Source organism: Ranitomeya variabilis, chromosome 3 (genome assembly GCF_051348905.1).
Source record: "Ranitomeya variabilis isolate aRanVar5 chromosome 3, aRanVar5.hap1, whole genome shotgun sequence".
In the NCBI taxonomy this organism is placed as follows: Eukaryota; Metazoa; Chordata; class Amphibia; order Anura; family Dendrobatidae; genus Ranitomeya; species Ranitomeya variabilis.
In genome coordinates, this window is record NC_135234.1 from 786,863,101 (window position 1) to 786,886,686 (window position 23,586).

The 23,586-nt window shown below is 52.0% G+C and overlaps 1 protein-coding gene across 6 annotated transcripts in view; it reads right to left on the bottom strand.

The window, feature by feature from the left end:
• Positions 1-23,586, bottom strand: part of LCMT2 (leucine carboxyl methyltransferase 2) — a 186,176-nt gene that overhangs the window by 128,806 nt on the left and 33,784 nt on the right. The window contains exons 1-5 of one of the 6 annotated variants that reach the window (XM_077299015.1): positions 23,267-23,316; positions 10,105-10,190; positions 9,131-9,255; positions 7,968-8,049; positions 7,690-7,888 (exon numbers count right to left, since the gene is read on the bottom strand). In XM_077299015.1, coding sequence (XP_077155130.1) covers positions 7,690-7,888; positions 7,968-8,049; positions 9,131-9,255; positions 10,105-10,131 — 433 coding nt within the window. In that variant the 5' untranslated portion in view covers positions 10,132-10,190; positions 23,267-23,316. Of the gene's footprint in view, positions 1-7,689; positions 7,889-7,967; positions 8,050-9,130; positions 9,256-10,104; positions 10,191-15,115; positions 15,367-20,754; positions 21,086-23,266; positions 23,507-23,586 lie in introns of those variants that run through there. The other 5 variants (XM_077299014.1, XM_077299010.1, XM_077299009.1 and 2 more) reach the window with 5 other exon arrangements.

The following is a 23,586-nucleotide window of genomic DNA, read 5'->3' on the forward strand; positions in this document are numbered from 1 at the left end:
GCGGCACCCACTTAGCCCAGAAAACACTTCGCTGCCACCAGCTCAGATTTCACACACAGAGGGGTTCAGAGCCAATCCAAATTAGTAGCGTAATTACTTCAGGCACGTGAAGATTCACACAGAGCATGGAGAAGACAAAACTAGTAATTTTATATTTTACTCCCAAAAGGTAGGCAGTGTTTATAAAAGGTATATAAAGATGTTACAATATGAGACAAGGTATGTATAGCAATTATAAAAAAAACATGGATTAAAGAAAGATAAAACTCACATTTGCTTAGATCATTTCAGCTAACCATGCTGGTAGGCGGATCCAGACATCACAGTGCATGACCAAGAGTCTTCATGGATTAAGGTCCCAGGCAAGAATGAAAGCTGGGTGGAGTGCAGTCACTTATACCTGCAGGCTTGTGACATCACTAAAGGAGCCGGTTTACCTTCATACTCCCCTCTCCTCAACGTTACAGATTATACCAGCAATCCTTATAATTCTCATATCTTGGCTTCAGAACATGGCAGAGTCACAGCACCCCCATCATTCATCTTATATTAAAATTTGCTTCTAATGATACCGCACTCGGACTAGTTGGTCCACCCGGTTCCAGAGAAATCCGCACTTTGTACTCGTTGTGTTTAGCTGCTAGCGCTTACAGTGATTGACAGATCTACCGATGGGAATTCGCAATATGTACTCCGTATTTTTCTAGCCCAAATAGGTGGCCCAATATCTTACTATAATAGAACAGAGAACCTCATGTCTTTTGAGAGAGACTAGCCCAGTTTCAGCTGGCACTAGATGGGAGAATTGTCTATTGCAGCTACAGAGGTCGTAAAAATTCTTGTGGGGAGAGGGAATGAGAGGTTTAGAATTCACACACACAGCAGAAACAATGAGAGAAGGGGGAGTCAGAGCCCACAGCGTGCGTGATAACAGGGAAAATGAAAAATCCTACTCCACGTTATACATTATTGTGACAAGGATTCTTTACTGTTAGAGCAGTAAGAATCTGGAAATCCTTGAGGTGGTGATGGCGAACTCAGTCGAGGGGTTCAAGAGAGGCCTGGATGTCTTCCTGGAGTGTAACAATATTGTGTCTTACAGATATTAGGTTCTTTAGAAGGACGTAGATCTGGGGATTATTTCTGATGGAATATATGCTGAACTGGATGGACAAATGGCTTTTTTCGGCCTTGCTAACTAGGTTACTATATCAGAAGAGTCAGAGATTCTGGAGAAATCCATGTGCACAGCGGACAAGGTCAACGGTCAGTATTGGAGGCTCGTGATCTCTGGGCCCTCAGGTGGCGATGCACCAAATACAGGCATGCATCACTTCAAGGGCTCAGGAATAATCCAGAAATCATTGTCTGTGATCACAGATCACTCTGCAATCAACAAATGTGACAACTCTTATGTAAATAAGAAGCTGTACTGTATATCTCCAGGAATCCAGGAATGCTGGAGTGTTCGCTGGACCAAATTCCAATTAAAATGGCCGGAGGCAAAATGGAAAACTGTCCTGTGGTTGGATTAATGTGAAATTCTTCATGGAAACCATGGACGCCGAGTTCTGCGGATTCAAGAAGAGAGGGACTATCCAGCTTGCTATTGAGCAGAGGTATCATCTAGTTTGTCATTGAAGCGAGGGACTATCCAGCTTGTTATGGAGAAGAAGGACCATCCAGTTTGTTATTAAGCAGTGGGACCATCCAGCTTGTTATGGAGAAGAGGACCATCCAGTTTGTATCAAATAGATTGATTCTTGCATGTTTCTAGATTTGTTAGCCATCTTAGCAAGCATTTGATTTGGTATACTTTTGTATCTAGCTATTGAACTTACTTCTGCTTGTTCCTTATGCAGAGAGGTCATATAACTGTTTTCAAAGTGGATTATGATCCATGTAGGCCTGGACATTTGTTTATCTGTTCACTACATTTATCGTGTCCTGCTGTCTCAAGTTAGTTTGATTGCTAACGAGAGAAAAAAAAAAGGAGTAAGATCTAAGCATTAGTCTCCTATAAATTTAGACATAGCCTGGGGAAGCATTCGTGCACTTCCATCTGTGCACATTCAATCGAAGTACTGACAGTTAAAACATGGCAGTTAGATAGGGCAGGAGACAGGTAAGACAATTAAATAATTCTATTCCCTGTTCATTTGGAACAGAACAAATATTCATCATATGTATTTGTATAATCTATATCCTGGCTGCTGCACTCTCTCACATTCACTGCCCTTGCAAACTCTTTACACTCCATTCATATCGGCCCCTCTGTCCTTGCCTCTCCTATGTATAGCACTCACGCGCTGTTCACATTGCTGAACAGTGCAGATCCATTCAGTCCCACCATCCAACACAAGAGACGCTCTCACAAATCACTTCACCATCTGCTCACTCCTTCTATCCTCCTTCTCCTAGACGCAGGAGACATCTCTCCCAACCCTGGCAACCCATGTTATAGCAAGTCAAACCTCCCAACTGTTACACTCAGAAACCCCTCTAACCTTATCAATATCTCATGCATGCCTTCTGCCTCTTTCAATTGTGCCCTTTGGAATTCTCACTCTGTGTGTAATAAACTCTCCTTCATCCATGACTTCTTCCTTTCTAATTCTCTTAACCACCTGGCTCTTACTGAAACCTGGATCCAGCAGTCAGACACCACCGCTGCTGCTGCTCTCTCATATGGTGGACTACACTTCTCTCATACCCCAAGATCAGACAACAGAACAGGTGGAGGCGCTGGTCTGCTCCTATCACCCAAATGTACCTTCCAAGTTATCCCCCAAGTATCCTCACTTGTCTTCCCTTCTTTTGAAGTCCATGCTGTCAGACTCTACGTCCCCTTCTCCATGCGAGATGCGGTTGTGTATCATCCTCCCGGCCCCTCTCATCAGTTCCTGGATCACTTTGCCACCTGGCTTCCACACTTTCTCTCCTGTGACATCCCCACCCTCATCATGGGTGATTTCAACATCCCCATTGCTTTTCCAACTCTCCCCATCTCCCCAGGGAGAAATGCAAGATTCTACATCAGGGCAAGAAAAACAAAAAGTACTTCTATATAATGGGAGGAATAGAACTAAGCAACAGCAAGTGTGAAAAAGACTTGGGTATACTAACAGATCACAGACTGCACGAGTCATCAGTGTGATGCAGCAGCAAAAAAAGGCAAACACAGTTCTAGGGTGTATTAAGAGAAGCACAGAGTCTAGATCACATGAAGTAATTATCCCCTCTACTCCTCTTTGGTCAGACCTCGTCTGGAATACGGTGTCCAGATCTGGGCACCACAAAAAAAACTGGAGGAAGTTCAGAGAAGAGCAACCAGAATGGTGACCAGTCTGCAAACCATGTCCTATGAGGAACGGTTACAGGATTTGGGAATGTTTAGCTTGCAAAAAAGAAGACAGAGAAGACTTAATAGCCGTCTACAAATATCTGAAGGGCTGTCACAGTGTAGCAGGATCATCTTTATTCTCATTTGCACAAGGAAAGACTAGAAGCAATGGAATGAAACTGAAAGGGAGAAGATACAAATTAGATATCAGAAAAAACTTTTTGACAGTGAGGGAGATCAATGAGTGGAACAGGCGGCCACGAGAGGTGGTGAGTTCTCATTCAATGAAAGTCTTGAAACAGAGGCTGGACAGACAAAAAAAAAATTGGGGGAAAAAAATAACTGAAATTGTAAGGCAGCGAGAATCCGACATCAGACAAGAATGGAATAATGTTCCTCTCCAAAAACTCAAGTTATTGTCTCCTCACTTCCCACACATTCACAGACAGTTGTAAGAAGAGGGGATGCTGCACAAGGATGAATACAGCTAGGGGTACAACGGTGGACACGGCTCGGGGTACAACTTTTCTTAGATGTGTCTCTGCCATCAAATTCTAAATTAGTTAATGTTTTCAAATGAAAAAGGCCAAAGCCTCTGAACTATAATATCATCTGTGATAAAATATGGCGATAAGAGATTTCCAGATCATCGGATTTTGATTTTTTGGGATGAAGGTTGTACTTAGTGGAGATCCTGTTACTAATGACCTGCTGCAGATCTGATGCACTGCCACATATCAGTTGCGACAGCGTTCCTGTGTAATCGTCGCTAAATATTCACGGGCAATCGCCTCTAGGTCACTAATATTCTAGACCGTTGAGAGCATAGGTGAAAAAAAACAGACACCAACGTACAAACAAGGAGTATACAAGATAAAGAGGAATTGAATGATTTTAGATACAAGGTTCCAAATTTCATATAGAAACTCCAGCTTCCATGGCAGCAATAGGAAGCCTTCACCGTCTGCATCACACGTCTTAAGAGACAAGTGGCCAAAAAGCCTCCATTGACTTCAGAAGTCACACAGCAAAATTTGGTGGCAGCAGACACTGAGGTCCCAGTTTGCATAGTAAAGAGCATATAAAATGTGAAGGTCTTCCTGAACTACAAGACGTCACCTCTGCTGACCTAAAACTAAAATGACTCAGTGATGCCTACAGTGTAGCATGTCGTGGGCTTGATGATGTCTACAGTGAAGCATGGCAGGATCTCAGTGATGTCTACAGTGAAACACAGCGAGGGCTAGATGATGTCTGTGAACCATGGCGGGAGGTCAGTGATGTCTACAGTGAAGCACGGCAGGATCTCAGTGATGTCTACAGTGAAACACAGCGAGGGCTAGATGACGTCTACTGTGAACCATGGCGGGAGGGCGGTGATGTCTACAGTGAAACACAGCGGGGGCTAGATGACGTCTACTGTGAACCATGGCGGGAGGGCGGTGATGTCTACAGTGAAACACAGCGGGGGCTAGATGACGTCTACTGTGAACCATGGCGGGAGGTCAGTGATGTCTACAGTGAAGCATGGCGGGAGGGCGGTGATGTCTACAGTGAAACACAGCGGGGGCTAGATGACGTCTACTGTGAACCATGGCGGGAGGTCAGTAATGTCTACAGTGAAGCACGGCAGGATCTCAGTGATGTCTACAGGGAAACACAGCGGGGGCTAGATGTTGTCTACTGTGAACCATGGCGGGAGGTCAGTGATGTCTACAGTGAAGCACGGCAGGATCTCAGTGATGTCTACAGTGAAGCACGGCAGGATCTCAGTGATGTCTACAGTGAAGCATGGCAGGATCTCAGTGATGTCTACAGTGAAACACAGCGAGGGCTAGATGACGTCTACTGTGAACCATGGCGGGAGGTCAGTGATGTCTACAGTGAAGCATGGCGGGAGGGCGGTGATGTCTACAGTGAAACACAGCGGGGGCTAGATGACGTCTACTGTGAACCATGGCGGGAGGTCAGTGATGTCTACAGTGAAGCATGGCGGGAGGGCGGTGATGTCTACAGTGAAACACAGCGGGGGCTAGATGACGTCTACTGTGAACCATGGCGGGAGGTCAGTGATGTCTACAGTGAAGCATGGCGGGAGGGCGGTGATGTCTACAGTGAAACACAGCGGGGGCTAGATGACGTCTACTGTGAACCATGGCGGGAGGTCAGTAATGTCTACAGTGAAGCATGGCGGGAGGGCGGTGATGTCTACAGTGAAACACAGCGGGGGCTAGATGACGTCTACTGTGAACCATGGCGGGAGGTCAGTGATGTCTACAGTGAAGCACGGCAGGATCTCAGTGATGTCTACAGGGAAACACAGCGGGGGCTAGATGATGTCTACTGTGAACCATAGCGGGAGGTCAGTGATGTCTACAGTGAAGCACGGCAGGATCTCAGTGATGTCTACAGTGAAACACAGCGGGGGCTAGACGATGTCTACTGTGAACCATGGCGGGAGGTCAGTGATGTCTACAGTGAAGCACGGCAGGATTTCAGTGATGTCTACAGTGAAACAGCGGGGGCTAGATGAGGTCTACTGTGAACCATGGTGGGAGAATGGTGATCTCTACAGTGAAGCACGGTGGAGTCTTGATGTTGTCTACAGTGAACTATGATGGGGACTCTGAGGTCTAATGTGAGGCACGGGGGGCTCAGTGATGTCTACAGTGAGCCATAGTGGGGGGTTGATGATGTATACAGTGAAGAAAGGAGGGGGCTCGATGATGCCTATGGAGAGACACAGCTGGTGCTTGGTGATGCCTATGGAGAGACACAGCTGGTGCTTGGTGATACCTAAGGTGAGGCACAGCGGGGGCTCTGTGATGCCTATGGTGAAACACAGCGGTGGGCTCGGTGATGCCTTGGAGAGACACAGCTGGTGCTTGGTGATACCTATGGTGAGGCACAGCGGGGGGCTCTGTGATGCGTACGGTGAGACAAAGCGGGGGCTCAGTGATGCCTACAGTAAGGCATGCTGATGCCCATGGTGAGGCACAGCAGGGGCCGGTGATGTCTCCTTTACTTTGGCACGGAAAAACCTAGTGTGTAGAGAACAAGATGGATTGAGGTATCAGGAAATCGCATCCTGTCTTCTGTGAGGAGCTGAAGCTTGGACATCCTTGGATTTTCTAACAGGACAATGATTCCAGCAGCTCACAGTCCATGTTATCAGGAGACGTCCTGGAAGATTCTGGAGCGGCAGTCAGAGCCACTTGAACCGCATAGGAAAACATTTGGTAGGATGTGAAGGCGGCTGCAGCAAACAAGAATAATTAGTGACGTATAGGCCACTGCCTGTGAGGAATGGTCTAAGATTCCTCAGCTGCTAGAAGATGGTGTCAGGCTTTGACCATGTCTGCAGCCAGAGGGAATCTACTAAGTAGGAAAGCCACTGATCATTAAAGGGAACCTGTCACCAGGTTTGGCCGATATGAGTTACGGCCACCGCCTTTCAGGGCTTATCTACAGCATTCTATAACGATGTATATAAACCCCCGATCCGACCTGCAAGAGTAGAAAATAACTTATTATACTCACCCGGGGGGGCGGTCCTGTCCGGTGGGTGTCGCAGGTCTTTGTCCAGCACCTCCAATCTTCTTATGATCGCCGCCCTCCTGCTTGCGTCATGGCTCCCCGGCATCGAGCTCCTGTGCAGGCATACTCATCTGCCCTGTTGGGACTCTGTGACCTTTCCCGTCACCTGCGCACTGCAGTACTTCGCTCTGTCCTCAACAGGGCAGATAAATACGCCTGCACAGGAGCGCGACACGACGCAAGCAGGAGGGCGGCATCGCAAGAAGATGGGAGGCGCCGGACCAAACCTGCGACAACCCACCAGACCAGACCGGACCGTCCCGCAAGGGAGTATAATAAAAGTTATTTTTCTTCTCTAGCAGTTCGGATTGGAGGGTTTATATACATCATTATAGAATGCTGTAGATAAGCCCTGAAGGCGGTGGCCGTAACTCGTATCGGCCAAACCTGGTGACAGGTTCGCTTTAAGGGACAAGAACAAAAAAGGTAGGGAGCACTACTATAGGGCATGTCTAAATCAGGACTAATATGAATGGAGAGGCTAAACATGTGGAGAGGAGGAGAAAAAGATCCGTGCATACAAGGCGCACACCCAAAATCACAAGGCAATGTTGGAATTCTGTGCAGGCAGACAGCTGTGATCATGGTGCCATTGTGACCCCGATATTGCATGCTCTCCACACCAGTGTTTATCCTCTCCCTGACCTACCGTGGAGGTACACGCAAAACCATGGCTCTCCTATAACAATTCCCAGCATGCTCTGCAGCCCTACTACGAGTTGTAGTGGAGACCACTTATAGACACTCGCCTTCTTTCCCATTAGAAGCCCCGGGGGGCGTCAGGTTATTCAGCAGACCCTTCAGAGTCTCGTTCTGTTCAATCAGGAGACGCTTCCGCTGAACCACTGCCGGGAAATCCACCTCCCAAATACAAGTGGATCCGAGTCCACCGGTCCTCCCACACGTCCGGAAGTAGAGAGAATCAAAGCCACAACCAAGGCTGAGCACCTGAAAGATTAACATCACAGAAAAATAACAGGAAACAGAAAAAAGCACGAGGGGGTGTAGGTCTGGGACTGACACTTACCTGCCTATGGGGACAAGTTGCCGTGTCCTGGAGGAACTCGAGCAGGCAGTGGGTAATGGCCTGAGCCCGGACACAATACCCCCTGGAGGACAGGAGACACAGATCACCAGGATGGCATTATCCATATATGTGACTTAGTGGAGATAGACACCTAGATGGTCAGCTGATTGAGTGCCAGCCATGGTGGGGCAGGGGATGGGTGATGGCCTGAGCCGGACACAATACCCCCTGGAGGACAGGAGACACAGATCACCAGGATGGCATTATCCATATATGTGACTTAGTGGAGATAGACACCTAGATGGTCAGCTGATTGAGTGCCAGCCATGGTGGGGCAGGGGATGGGTGATGGCCTGAGCCGGACACAATACCCCCTGGAGGACAGGAGACACAGATCACCAGGATGGCATTATCCATATACGTGACTTAGTGGAGATAGACACCTAGATGGTCAGCTGATTGAGTGCCAGCCATGGTGGGGCAGGGGATGGGTGATGGCCTGAGCCGGACACAATGCCCCCTGGAGGACAGGAGACACAGATCACCAGGATGGCATTATCCATATACGTGACTTAGTGGAGATAGACACCTAGATGGTCAGCTGATTGAGTGCCAGCCATGGTGGGGCAGGGGATGGGTGATGGCCTGAGCCGGACACAATACCCCCTGGAGGACAGGAGACACAGATCACCAGGATGGCATTATCCATATACGTGACTTAGTGGAGATAGACACCTAGATGGTCAGCTGATTGAGTGCCAGCCATGGTGGGGCAGGGGATGGGTGATGGCCTGAGCCGGACACAATACCCCCTGGAGGACAGGAGACACAGATCACCAGGATGGCATTATCCATATACGTGACTTAGTGGAGATAGACACCTAGATGGTCAGCTGATTGAGTGCCAGCCATGGTGGGGCAGGGGATGGCTGATGGCCTGAGCCGGACACAATACCCCCTGGAGGACAGGAGACACAGATCACCAGGATGGCATTATCCATATACGTGACTTAGTGGAGATAGACACCTAGATGGTCAGCTGATTGAGTGCCAGCCATGGCAGGGCAGGGGATGGGTGGTGGCCTTGATATCTGGTTTATGAAATATTATCTGTGAGAATGTTCCCTTCTCCATCTTTTAGACATTAAACATGGGGTATGCACCTGTGGATGAGTGGGGATCTCCTGCATGTTCGGCTCACAAAATATTTCTGAAATTCATCATTGAAGTATCCCATAGAGATGGCGGAGACTTTACTGAGGGTACTAAAGTCATTAGTGCTCTGGACCTGAGGAGAACAAAGGAATTAGGAGTAAGGATCAGTTCGCAACCCTAGACATGCAACCAACTACCCTGGGATCCATCAACCAACAGGTAAAACGAGCAGCAGCCGACCTGCGAGGATGACGAGTCCCACAGGTCTTAGAGCCCAATGCTAGAAGTTTATAAGTGACAAGACCCCATGTAGCTCCAGTAACAAATCACAGAGAACCTCTGCACTGGAACCGTTGGCTGCACTGTGGCGGTCCTGGGATCTAGGGCTGTGGAGTCAGAGTCGTGGAGTTGGTGTCGAGTTAGGTGGAGTTGGTATAAAATGGAGCGACTCCTATCATATATAACACATTGGGTGCAGTAGTACAGTGCAGGATGTGATGTAAACAATTCCATCGGAATTTGGGGAAGTTCTGAAATGTCCTATAAACGTCTGTTCTGTTCCTGACCCGAGGCTCTCAGTTCTTAGTGGAGACGAGTTTGTGCTGCACTTCACGTCCATGATCAGTAGTGATGGAGGCTTTGGAGTCAGAGTCGTGGAGTCAAAATTCAGGGAAGTCGAGGAGTGGGAGTCGCATTCGGAGTCGATGGTTTGGCTTACAGACTCTACAGCCCTGCTGGGATCACATGGCAAGTCACAAACTCACAGAGGAGATCACAAGATCCCGGAGTAATGTGCAGGTCAGGCAGTGGGTAATGGCCTGAGCCCGGACACAATACCCCTTGGAGGACAGGAGACACAGATCACCAGGATGGCATTATCCATATATGTGACTTAGTGGAGATAGACACCTAGATGGTCAGCTGATTGAGTGCCAGCCCCCACCATAAGACATCAGACCCCAGTGATGATCACAGGACTTACACATGTATCGCTCTTCATACTCCGCATCTAGGCGACCTCCAGAGACTTCCTGCAGAACATGTGATCACCACCCAATCGTCTGATCGCTGGCGAGACACCCGTCGGAGAAAATAGTTTTTGGGAAGAAGAAATAAGAGTGAATGTGAGAAAAGTAGTGAGGAGACGAAATACAGCTTGCAACAGCCAGACATGGGGTGGGCACCACACTCACAGACAGCCGGATACGGGGCAGGCACTGCACTCACCAACAGCCAGATACGGAGAGGGCACTACACTCCCCAACAGTCAGGCACAGGGCAGGCACCGCACTCACCGACAGCCAGATACGGAGCGGGCACTACACTCCCCAACAGTCAGGCACAGGGCAGGCACCGCACTCACCGACAGCCAGATACGGAGCGGGCACTACACTCCCCAACAGTCAGGCACAGGGCAGGCACCGCACTCACCGACAGCCAGATACGGAGCGGGCACTACACTCCCCAACAGTCAGGCACAGGGCAGGCACCGCACTCACTGACAGCCAGATACGGAGCGGGCACTACACTCACAGACAGCCGGATACGGGGCAGGCACTACACTCACCGACAGCCAGGCATGGGGCGGGTGCCGCACTCACCGACAGCCAGCACACGGCGGGCACTGCACTCACCGACTGTCAGATACGGAGCGGGCACTACACTCCCCAACAGTCAGGCACAGGGCAGGCACCGCACTCACCGACAGCCAGATACGGAGCGGGCACTACACTCCCCAACAGTCAGGCACAGGGCAGGCACCGCACTCACCGACAGCCAGATACGGAGCGGGCACTACACTCCCCAACAGTCAGGCACATGGCAGGCACCGCACTCACCGACAGCCAGATACGGAGCGGGCACTGCACTCACAGACAGCCGGATACGGGGCAGGCACTGCACTCACCAACAGCCAGACATGGGGTGGGCACTACACTCCCCAACAGTCAGGCACAGGGCAGGCACCGCACTCACCGACAGCCAGATACGGAGCGGGCACTACACTCACAGACAGCCGGATACGGGGCAGGCACTGCACTCACCAACAGCCAGACATGGGGTGGGCACTACACTCCCCAACAGTCAGGCACAGGGCAGGCACCGCACTCACCGACAGCCAGATACGGAGCGGGCACTACACTCACAGACAGCCGGATACGGGGCAGGCACCGCACTCACCGACAGCCAGATACGGAGCGGGCACTACACTCACCGACAGCCAGATACGGAGCGGGCACTACACTCCCCAACAGTCAGGCACAGGGCAGGCACCGCACTCACCGACAGCCAGATACGGAGCGGGCACTACACTCACAGACAGCCAGATACGGGGCAGGCACCGCACTCACCGACAGCCAGATACGGAGCGGGCACTACACTCCCCCACTGCACTCACCGACAGCCAGGCACACGGTGGGCGCTGCACTCACCGACTGTCAGGAATGGGGTGGGCGCTGCACTCACCGATAGCCTGGCACGAGGTGGGTGCTGCACTCACCGACAGCCAGGCATGGGGCGGGTGCCGCACTCACCGACAGCCAGCACACGCCGGGCGCTGCACTCACCGACTGTCAGGCACGAGGCGGGCGCCGCACTCACCGACAGCCAGCACAGGGCGGGCACCGAACTCACTGACACCCAGCGGGCACTGCACTCACCGACAGCCAGGCCAAATCTATTTTTGTACGCAAACAGGTATAAATATACTGTAAATTGTGTCTCCTTTGTGGCTAATCATTTAATGGCTGACTGACAAAGTGATGACAAGTCCTATATTCCACCCAGAGCACACATACATTTAAGCGCAGTTGCTGAGGACATCACCCAGACCAATATCTGCTACAACTTTTAGTATGAAACATGACAGATCCATCTAGAGATAGGATCAGGACGGCTGCACAGGTTTCGTCTAACCTACCTGATGAGACCAGCGATTCCCCTGACATTTCTGACGCCCTAATACAGCTAGAAAAATGAATGATCCAGGAGTCCAAAACGTGGTGGGATCTTACTATCTTACAAAATTACATTTCAAAAGATAACATCCCCAGGGGATTGAGACTTAAGAAAAAATCTACAACTATTTTTTGTGAAAATGTTTTCTGATGAATGGAATATTATCTTCAGCACCTGCTGATTGAATCGAATGCGCCTTATTGTCAAATATGAGGAAAATAAGTTATCTGATGTCCAAAAAGAAATAGATAGCATTAACCCCTTTCTGCCATTAGATGCATTATTCCGTCCATGTGGGGTGGGCCCTACTTCCCATGGACGGGATAGTACGTCATAAGCGATCGGCCGCGCTCATGGGGGGAGCAAGGCAGATCGCCGCCGGGTGTCAGCTGATTATTACAGCTATATCCAATAAATACATTTCTTTATCTAAATAAAAAAACAATAAAAGTACACATATTTATTATCACTGCGTCCGTAACGACCCGACCTATAAAACTGTCCCACTAGTTAACCCCTTCAGTGAACACTGTAAAAAAAAATGAAAAAAAACGAGGCAAAAAACGATGCTTTATTATCATACCGCCAAGCAAAAAATTGAATAACACGCGATCAAAAAGACGGATATAAATAACCATGGTACCGCTGAAAAATTCAAAGTTTTTATGTTGGGATAAACCCCTGTTTGGGCGCGCGGGAGAGCTCGGGAAGGGAAGGAGCACTGTTTTACTTTTTCAACTCAAAATTGGCTGGAATTGAGATCAGACACCATGTCGCGTTTTTGGAGCTCCTGATGTGCCGAAACAGTGGAAACCCCCAATTCTAACGGAAACCCTAATCCAAACACACCCCTAACCCTAATCCCAATGGTAACCCTAACCACACCCCTAATTCTAATCCCAACCCTAATCCCAACCGTAAATGTAATCCAAACCCTAACTTTAGCCCCAACCCTAACCCTAACTTTAGCCCCAACCCTAACCTTAGCCCCAACCCTAACTTTAGCCCAAATCCTAACCCTAATGGGAAAATGAAAATAAATACATTTTTTAAAATTTTATTATTTATTATTTTCCCTAACTAAGATGAAGGGGGGTTTGATTTACTTTTATAGCTTTTTTTGGCGGATTTTTATGATTGGCAGCCGTCACACACTAAAAGATGCTTTTTATTGCAAAAAATAGTTTTTGCGTCTCCACATTTTGAGAGCTATAATTTTCCCATATTTTGGTCCACAGAGTCATCTGAGGTCTTATTTTTTGCGGGACGAGTTGACGTTTTTATTGGTAACATTTTCGGGCATATGACATTTTTTGATCGTTTTTTATTCCGATTTTTGTGAGGTAGAATGAACAAAAACCAGCTATTTATGAATTTCTTTTGGGGGAGGCGCTTATACTGTTCCACGTTTGGTAAAATTGATAAAGCAGTTTTATTCTTCGGGTCAGTACGATTACAGCGATACGTCATTTATATATTTTTTTTATGTTTTGGTGCTTTTATACGATAAAAACTATTTTATATAAAAAATAATTATTTTTGCATCGCTTTATTCTGAGGACTATAACTTTTTTATTTTTTTGTTAGTGACGCTGTATGGCGGCTTGTTTTTTGCGGGACAAGATGACATTTTCATCGGTGCAAAGGTTATTTATTTCCGTCTTTTTGATCGCGTTATTCCACTTTCTGTTTGGCGGTATGATAATAAAGCGTCGTTTTTTGCCTTTTTTTTTTTTTTTTTTTACAGTGTTCACTGAAGGGGTTAACTAGTGGGACAGTTTTATAGGTCGGGTCGTTACGGACGCGGCGATGCTAAATATGTGTACTTTTATTCTTTTGGTTTTTTTATTTAGATAAATAAATGTATTTATTGGAACAATATTTTTTTTTCTTTATTAAGGAACTATTTTTTTTCTATTTTTGTTTTTTTTACACATGTAAATTTTTTTTTTTTTTTTACTTTGCCCCGGGGGGCTTGGAAGCCACCTCCCTGCAGGACCTGGAAGGCCCCTCGCGGCCATTTTGGATCCAGGCCTGCAGGGAGGAGGAGGTGGGAGACCCTCGGAGCAACGCGATCACATCGCGTTGCTCCAAGGGTCTCAGGGAAGCACCACAGGGAGCCCCCTCCCTGTGCGATGCTTCCCTATGCCGCCAGAACGCTGCGATCATGTTTGATCGCAGTGTGCCGGGTGTTAATGTGCCAGGAGCGGTTCGTGACTACTCATAGTGCCTGGATGTCAGTTGCGATAGTCAACTGACACCCGGCCCCGATCGGCCACGCTCCCCCCGTGAGCGCGGCTGATCGGTGATGATGTACTATCCTGTCGGTGGTCACACGGGCCCATACCACCTCGACGGGATAGTACGTCATATGTCAGAAAGGGGTTAAAATGTCGGAGTCATAGTTGTCATGAATTCGGAGGACTATAAGAACAAGATTCTGGAAATGTTATCTGACACTTGGACCTATAAAACTTTAGCTGCTAATCCCACAACAGCCTTCAAAATCAACGTATCAATGATGGATTGGTGTTGGCAGCTCTGTCTAAAAAACAGGCAGAATTTTTAGAAGTCTCACATCCCATCTTACCGATATTACACGGTAGATTTCCGGATGGGTTAAACAAAAAGAATGAGATCATGTTTCATTACTAATAATCAAGGCATAATATATCTATTTTTACTGTTTCTTGGTATTTTTATACGTGTAAATAACTATTTTGTAGCGATATACATGTGTTTTTATATATGTTCAAATTTATGCACTTTAGGTACAAGGACCTTTGATCATGTGATGGAAATTTTACATTTGATTGGTGTTGGGTCCTTTTTAATGTTTTCTCACTCAGTGGTGTGCAGCTTTGATAAAGATTGCGGCAGCGATCGAACGAGTAGCTCATGTCCTCCTGTGCGTTGTCCGAGGGGTTGTTTGTATTTTAAACGCATGAAATGAAGTCAAGTATTCTATCAAGAAGAGCTGGAACATTTTTTTTCCCTTTACTATTGTATCGTCTCGTCAGGACAGGGGTTCTGTGCACCTTCTGAAGATCGGTGAGCTGGCTTTTTCTTTCTTGTGACCATCTCTGAACCATGGATATGTTTGGAGAAAGCCAGGATTTATGGACATCAATGGGGATTTATGTCCTGTGAGGATTGGGTGGGATGTCACTGACATTTGGGGAGAATTTCATGACAACAGTAGCTTTACAAAAAGATTTACTTATAGATGTGTTCAGTAATTATTTCACCCCCTGAATATACAGGACACAGACTGACATAAAATGCAGATATACAAAGCATCACTATGTGTATTCTCACCCATCCCTTGTAGATTGTGAGCCTTCGCGGGCAGGGTCCTCACTCCTCCTGTACCAGTTATGACTTGTATTGTTCAAGATTATTGTACTTGTTTTTATTATGTATACCCCTCCTCACTTGTAAAGCGCCATGGAATAAATGGCGCTATAACAATAAATAAATAATAATAATAATCACTATACACAACCCTACTACAGCCACTACTAAACATGCAGAGCACACACCTGAATGCTGGTGCTGGGGTCCCTGCACTCTCTGGGGTCTCTGCACCTCCTGACTGACATCTCCGGGGTCTCTGCTGCTCCTGACTGACGTCTCTGGGGTCTCTGCACCTCCTGACTGACATCTCCGGGGTCTCTGCTGCTCCTGACTGACGTCTCTGGGGTCCCTGCACTCTCTGCACCTCCTGACTGACATCTCTGGGGTCTCTGCTACTCCTGACTGACGTCTCTGGGGTCCCTGCACTCTCTGCACCTCCTGACTGACATCTCTGGGGTCTCTGCTACTCCTGACTGACGTCTCTGGGGTCCCTGCACTCTCTGCACCTCCTGACTGACATCTCCGGGGTCTCTGCTGCTCCTGACTGACGTCTCTGGGGTCCCTGCACTCTCTGCACCTCCTGACTGACATCTCTGGGGTCTCTGCTACTCCTGACTGACGTCTCTGGGGTCCCTGCACTCTCTGCACCTCCTGACTGACATCTCCGGGGTCTCTGCTGCTCCTGACTGACGTCTCTGGGGTCCCTGCAGTCTCTGCACCTCCTGACTGACATCTCTGGGGTCTCTGCTACTCCTGACTGACGTCTCTGGGGTCCCTGCACTCTCTGCACCTCCTGACTGACATCTCTGGGGTCTCTCCTGCTCCTGACTGACGTCTCTGGGATCCCTGCACTCTCTGCACCTCCTGACTGACATCTCTGGGGTCTCTTCTGCTCCTGACTGACGTCTCTGGGGTCCCTGCACTCTCTGCACCTCCTGACTGACATCTCTGGGGTCTCTGCTGCTCCTGACTGACGTCTCTGGGATCCCTGCACTCTCTGCACCTCCTGACTGACATCTCTGGGGTCTCTTCTGCTCCTGACTGACGTCTCTGGGGTCCCTGCACTCTCTGCACCTCCTGACTGACATCTCTGGGGTCTCTGCTACTCCTGACTGACGTCTCTGGGATCCCTGCACTCTCTGCACCTCCTGACTGACATCTCTGGGGTCTCTTCTGCTCCTGACTGACGTCTCTGGGGTCCCTGCACTCTCTGCACCTCCTGACTGACATCTCTGGGGTCTCTGCTGCTCCTGACTGACGTCTCTGGGATCCCTGCACTCTCTGCACCTCCTGACTGACATCTCCGGGGTCTCTGCTACTCCTGACTGACGTCTCTGGGGTCCCTGCACTCTCTGCACCTCCTGACTGACATCTCTGGGGTCTCTGCTACTCCTGACTGACGTCTCTGGGGTCCCTGCACTCTCTGCACCTCCTGACTGACATCTCTGGGGTCTCTTCTGCTCCTGACTGACGTCTCTGAGGTCCCGGCAGTCTGCTGCTCCTGACTGATGTCTCTGGGGTCCCGGCCGTCTCTGCTGCTCCTGACTGACGTCTCTGGGGTCCCTGCAGTCTCTGCACCTCCTGACTGACATCTCTGGGGTCTCTTCTGCTCCTGACTGACGTCTCTGAGGTCCCGGCAGTCTGCTGCTCCTGACTGATGTCTCTGGGGTCCCGGCCGTCTCTGCTGCTCCTGACTGACGTCTCTGGGGTCCCTGCAGTCTGCTGCTCCTGACTGATGTCTCTGGGGTCCCGGCCGTCTCTGCTGCTCCTGACTCTGCACTCTCTGGGGTCCCTGCAGTCTCTGCTGCTCCTGACATCTCTGGGGTCTCTGCACCTCCTGACTGACATCTCTGGGGCCTCTGCACCTCCTGACTGACGTCTGTGGGGTCTCTGCCGTCTCTCCTTCTCCTGACTGACGTCTCTGGGGTCCCTACAGTCTCTGCTGCTCCTGACATCTCTGGGGTCTCTGCACCTCCTGACTGACATCTCTGGGGCCTCTGCACCTCCTGACTGACGTCTGTGGGGTCTCTGCCGTCTCTCCTTCTCCTGACTGACGTCTCTGGGGTCCCTACAGTCTCTGCTGCTCCTGACTCTGCACTCTCTGGGGTCCCTGCAGGCTCTGCTGCTCCTGACTGACGTCTCTGGGGTCCCTGCAGTCTCTGCACCTCCTGACTGACATCTCTGGGGTCTCTTCTGCTCCTGACTGACGTCTCTGAGGTCCCGGCAGTCTGCTGCTCCTGACTGATGTCTCTGGGGTCCCGGCCGTCTCTGCTGCTCCTGACTGACGTCTCTGGGGTCCCTGCAGTCTGCTGCTCCTGACTGATGTCTCTGGGGTCCCGGCCGTCTCTGCTGCTCCTGACTCTGCACTCTCTGGGGTCCCTGCAGTCTCTGCTGCTCCTGACATCTCTGGGGTCTCTGCACCTCCTGACTGACATCTCTGGGGCCTCTGCACCTCCTGACTGACGTCTGTGGGGTCTCTGCCGTCTCTCCTTCTCCTGACTGACGTCTCTGGGGTCCCTACAGTCTCTGCTGCTCCTGACATCTCTGGGGTCTCTGCACCTCCTGACTGACATCTCTGGGGCCTCTGCACCTCCTGACTGACGTCTGTGGGGTCTCTGCCGTCTCTCCTTCTCCTGACTGACGTCTCTGGGGTCCCTACAGTCTCTGCTGCTCCTGACTCTGCACTCTCTGGGGTCCCTGCAGGCTCTGCTGCTCCTGACGTCTCTGCCGTCTCTCCTTCTCCTGACTGACGTCTCTGGGGTCCCTGCAGGCTCTGCTGCTCCTGACTGACGTCTCTGGGGTCCCTGCACTCTCTGCACCTCCTGACTGACATCTCTGGGGTCTCTGCTACTCCTGACTGACGTCTCTGGGGTCCCTGCACTCTCTGCACCTCCTGACTGACATCTCCGGGGTCTCTGCTGCTCCTGACTGACGTCTCTGGGGTCCCTGCAGTCTCTGCACCTCCTGACTGACATCTCTGGGGTCTCTGCTACTCCTGACTGACGTCTCTGGGGTCCCTGCACTCTCTGCACCTCCTGACTGACATCTCTGGGGTCTCTCCTGCTCCTGACTGACGTCTCTGGGATCCCTGCACTCTCTGCACCTCCTGACTGACATCTCTGGGGTCTCTTCTGCTCCTGACTGACGTCTCTGGGGTCCCTGCACTCTCTGCACCTCCTGACTGACATCTCTGGGGTCTCTGCTGCTCCTGACTGACGTCTCTGGGATCCCTGCACTCTCTGCACCTCCTGACTGACATCTCTGGGGTCTCTTCTGCTCCTGACTGACGTCTCTGGGGTCCCTGCACTCTCTGCACCTCCTGACTGACATCTCTGGGGTCTCTGCTACTCCTGACTGACGTCTCTGGGATCCCTGCACTCTCTGCACCTCCTGACTGACATCTCTGGGGTCTCTTCTGCTCCTGACTGACGTCTCTGGGGTCCCTGCACTCTCTGCACCTCCTGACTGACATCTCTGGGGTCTCTGCTGCTCCTGACTGACGTCTCTGGGATCCCTGCACTCTCTGCACCTCCTGACTGACATCTCCGGGGTCTCTGCTACTCCTGACTGACGTCTCTGGGGTCCCTGCACTCTCTGCACCTCCTGACTGACATCTCTGGGGTCTCTGCTACTCCTGACTGACGTCTCTGGGGTCCCTGCACTCTCTGCACCTCCTGACTGACATCTCTGGGGTCTCTTCTGCTCCTGACTGACGTCTCTGAGGTCCCGGCAGTCTGCTGCTCCTGACTGATGTCTCTGGGGTCCCGGCCGTCTCTGCTGCTCCTGACTGACGTCTCTGGGGTCCCTGCAGTCTCTGCACCTCCTGACTGACATCTCTGGGGTCTCTTCTGCTCCTGACTGACGTCTCTGAGGTCCCGGCAGTCTGCTGCTCCTGACTGATGTCTCTGGGGTCCCGGCCGTCTCTGCTGCTCCTGACTGACGTCTCTGGGGTCCCTGCAGTCTGCTGCTCCTGACTGATGTCTCTGGGGTCCCGGCCGTCTCTGCTGCTCCTGACTCTGCACTCTCTGGGGTCCCTGCAGTCTCTGCTGCTCCTGACATCTCTGGGGTCTCTGCACCTCCTGACTGACATCTCTGGGGCCTCTGCACCTCCTGACTGACGTCTGTGGGGTCTCTGCCGTCTCTCCTTCTCCTGACTGACGTCTCTGGGGTCCCTACAGTCTCTGCTGCTCCTGACATCTCTGGGGTCTCTGCACCTCCTGACTGACATCTCTGGGGCCTCTGCACCTCCTGACTGACGTCTGTGGGGTCTCTGCCGTCTCTCCTTCTCCTGACTGACGTCTCTGGGGTCCCTACAGTCTCTGCTGCTCCTGACTCTGCACTCTCTGGGGTCCCTGCAGGCTCTGCTGCTCCTGACTGACGTCTCTGGGGTCCCTGCAGTCTCTGCACCTCCTGACTGACATCTCTGGGGTCTCTTCTGCTCCTGACTGACGTCTCTGAGGTCCCGGCAGTCTGCTGCTCCTGACTGATGTCTCTGGGGTCCCGGCCGTCTCTGCTGCTCCTGACTGACGTCTCTGGGGTCCCTGCAGTCTGCTGCTCCTGACTGATGTCTCTGGGGTCCCGGCCGTCTCTGCTGCTCCTGACTCTGCACTCTCTGGGGTCCCTGCAGTCTCTGCTGCTCCTGACATCTCTGGGGTCTCTGCACCTCCTGACTGACATCTCTGGGGCCTCTGCACCTCCTGACTGACGTCTGTGGGGTCTCTGCCGTCTCTCCTTCTCCTGACTGACGTCTCTGGGGTCCCTACAGTCTCTGCTGCTCCTGACATCTCTGGGGTCTCTGCACCTCCTGACTGACATCTCTGGGGCCTCTGCACCTCCTGACTGACGTCTGTGGGGTCTCTGCCGTCTCTCCTTCTCCTGACTGACGTCTCTGGGGTCCCTGCAGGCTCTGCTGCTCCTGACTGACGTCTCTGGGGTCCCTACAGTCTCTGCTGCTCCTGACATCTCTGGGGTCTCTGCACCTCCTGACTGACATCTCTGGGGCCTCTGCACCTCCTGACTGACGTCTGTGGGGTCTCTGCCGTCTCTCCTTCTCCTGACTGACGTCTCTGGGGTCCCTGCAGGCTCTGCTGCTCCTGACGTCTCTGCCGTCTCTCCTTCTCCTGACTGACGTCTCTGGGGTCCCTGCAGGCTCTGCTGCTCCTGACTGACGTCTCTGGGGTCCCTGCAGGCTCTGCTGCTCCTGACTTTGACGTCACACTTGCACCAATATCTCTCCCTTCAAACCATCTGCTACTTTAAGAACGAACGGAACTACAATTCCCAGCAGTCACCCCGGGGTCCTGAGACATGTGATACTCACCGGTGTCCGCACCTCGAAACAGCCTCGACAGCAGCAAAACCGGGAGAATCTGTGCCGGAGAAGAAACGTTCCGCTCTAATTTCATTCACTGGTGACCTCTAGTGGTGACTTCAGGGTATGACAACACAGGAGCCAAACTACAGCACCAGGCGTTTCTGAGAAAAGTCTGTGTATAACGCTGACAGGGCTGGCGTCAGCATCCAGGCAAGTGCCTTCTCTGGGGTCCCTGCCGTCTCTGCAGCTCCTGACTCACTCTGCCCTCTCTGAGGACTTCGCTGTCTGTGCTGCTCCCGACTGAAGTCTCTGGGGTCCCTGCAGCTCCTGACTGACGTCTATGGGGTCCCTGCAGTCTCTGGGGTCCCTGCTGCTCCTGACTGAAGTCTCTGGGGTCCCTGCTGCTCCTGACTGACATCTCTGGGGTCTCTGCTACTCCTGACTGACGTCTCTGGGGTCCCTGCACTCTCTGCACCTCCTGACTGACATCTCCGGGGTCTCTGCTGCTCCTGACTGACGTCTCTGAGGTCCCGGCAGTCTGCTGCTCCTGACTGATGTCTCTGGGGTCCCGGCCGTCTCTGCTGCTCCTGACTGATGTCTCTGGGGTCCCGGCCGTCTCTGCTGCTCCTGACTGACGTCTCTGGGGTCCCTGCAGTCTCTGCACCTCCTGACTGACATCTCTGGGGTCTCTTCTGCTCCTGACTGACGTCTCTGAGGTCCCGGCAGTCTGCTGCTCCTGACTGATGTCTCTGGGGTCCCGGCCGTCTCTGCTGCTCCTGACTGACGTCTCTGGGGTCCCTGCAGTCTCTGCACCTCCTGACTGACATCTCTGGGGTCTCTTCTGCTCCTGACTGACGTCTCTGAGGTCCCGGCAGTCTGCTGCTCCTGACTGATGTCTCTGGGGTCCCGGCCGTCTCTGCTGCTCCTGACTGACGTCCCTGGGGTCCCGGCAGTCTGCTGCTCCTGACTCTGCACTCTCTGGGGTCCCTGCAGGCTCTGCTGCTCCTGACTGACATCTCTGGGATCTCTGCTACTCCTGACTGACGTCTCTGCTGCTCCTGACTGAAGTCTCTGGGGTCCCGGCAGTCTGCTGCTCCTGACTCTGCACTCTCTGGGGTCCCTGCAGGCTCTGCTGCTCCTGACGTCTCTGCCGTCTCTCCTTCTCCTGACTGACATCTCTGGGGTCCCTGCAGGCTCTGCTGCTCCTGACTGACATCTCTGGGGTCTCTGCTGCTCCTGACTGACGTCTCTGGGATCCCTGCACTCTCTGCACCTCCTGACTGACATCTCCGGGGTCTCTGCTACTCCTGACTGACGTCTCTGGGGTCCCTGCACTCTCTGCACCTCCTGACTGACATCTCTGGGGTCTCTGCTACTCCTGACTGACGTCTCTGGGGTCCCTGCACTCTCTGCACCTCCTGACTGATATCTCTGGGGTCTCTTCTGCTCCTGACTGACGTCTCTGAGGTCCCGGCAGTCTGCTGCTCCTGACTGATGTCTCTGGGGTCCCGGCCGTCTCTGCTGCTCCTGACTGATGTCTCTGGGGTCCCGGCCGTCTCTGCTGCTCCTGACTGACGTCTCTGGGGTCCCTGCAGTCTCTGCACCTCCTGACTGACGTCTCTGGGGTCTCTTCTGCTCCTGACTGACGTCTCTGAGGTCCCGGCAGTCTGCTGCTCCTGACTGATGTCTCTGGGGTCTCTGCAGCTCCTGACTGACGTCTCTGGGATCCCTGCACTCTCTGCACCTCCTGACTGACATCTCCGGGGTCTCTGCTACTCCTGACTGACGTCTCTGGGGTCCCTGCACTCTCTGCACCTCCTGACTGACATCTCTGGGGTCTCTGCTACTCCTGACTGACGTCTCTGGGGTCCCTGCACTCTCTGCACCTCCTGACTGATATCTCTGGGGTCTCTTCTGCTCCTGACTGACGTCTCTGAGGTCCCGGCAGTCTGCTGCTCCTGACTGATGTCTCTGGGGTCCCGGCCGTCTCTGCTGCTCCTGACTGACGTCTCTGGGGTCCCTGCAGTCTCTGCACCTCCTGACTGACGTCTCTGGGGTCTCTTCTGCTCCTGACTGACGTCTCTGGGGTCCCGGCAGTCTCTGCTGCTCCTGACTCTGCACTCTCTGGGGTCCCTGCAGGCTCTGCTGCTCCTGACGTCTCTGCCGTCTCTCCTTCTCCTGACTGACATCTCTGGGGTCTCTCCTTCTCCTGACTGACGTCTCTGGGGTCCCTGCAGGCTCTGCTGCTCCTGACTGACGTCTCTGGGGTCCCTGCAGCTCCTGACTGACGTCTCTGGGGTCCCTGCAGGCTCTGCTGCTCCTGACTGATGTCTCTGGGGTCCCGACAGTCTGCTGCTCCTGACTGACGTCTCTGGGGTCCCTGCAGGCTCTGCTGCTCCTGACTTTGACGTCACACTTGCACCAATATCTCTCCCTTCAAACCATCTGCTACTTTAAGAACGAACGGAACTACAAGTCCCAGCAGTCACCCCGGGGTCCTGAGACATGTGATACTCACCGGTGTCCGCACCTCGAAACAGCCTCGACAGCAGCAAAACCGGGAGAATCGGTGCCGGAGAAGAAACGTTCCGCTCTAATTTCATTCACTGGTGACCTCTAGTGGTGACTTCAGGGTACTATGACAACACAGGAGCCAAACTACAGCACCAGGCGTTTCTGAGAAAAGTCTGTGTATAACGCTGACAGGGCTGGCGTCAGCATCCAGGCAAGTGCCTTCTCTGGGGTCCCTGCCGTCTCTGCAGCTCCTGACTCACTCTGCCCTCTCTGAGGACTTCGCTGTCTGTGCTGCTCCCGACTGAAGTCTCTGGGGTCCCTGCA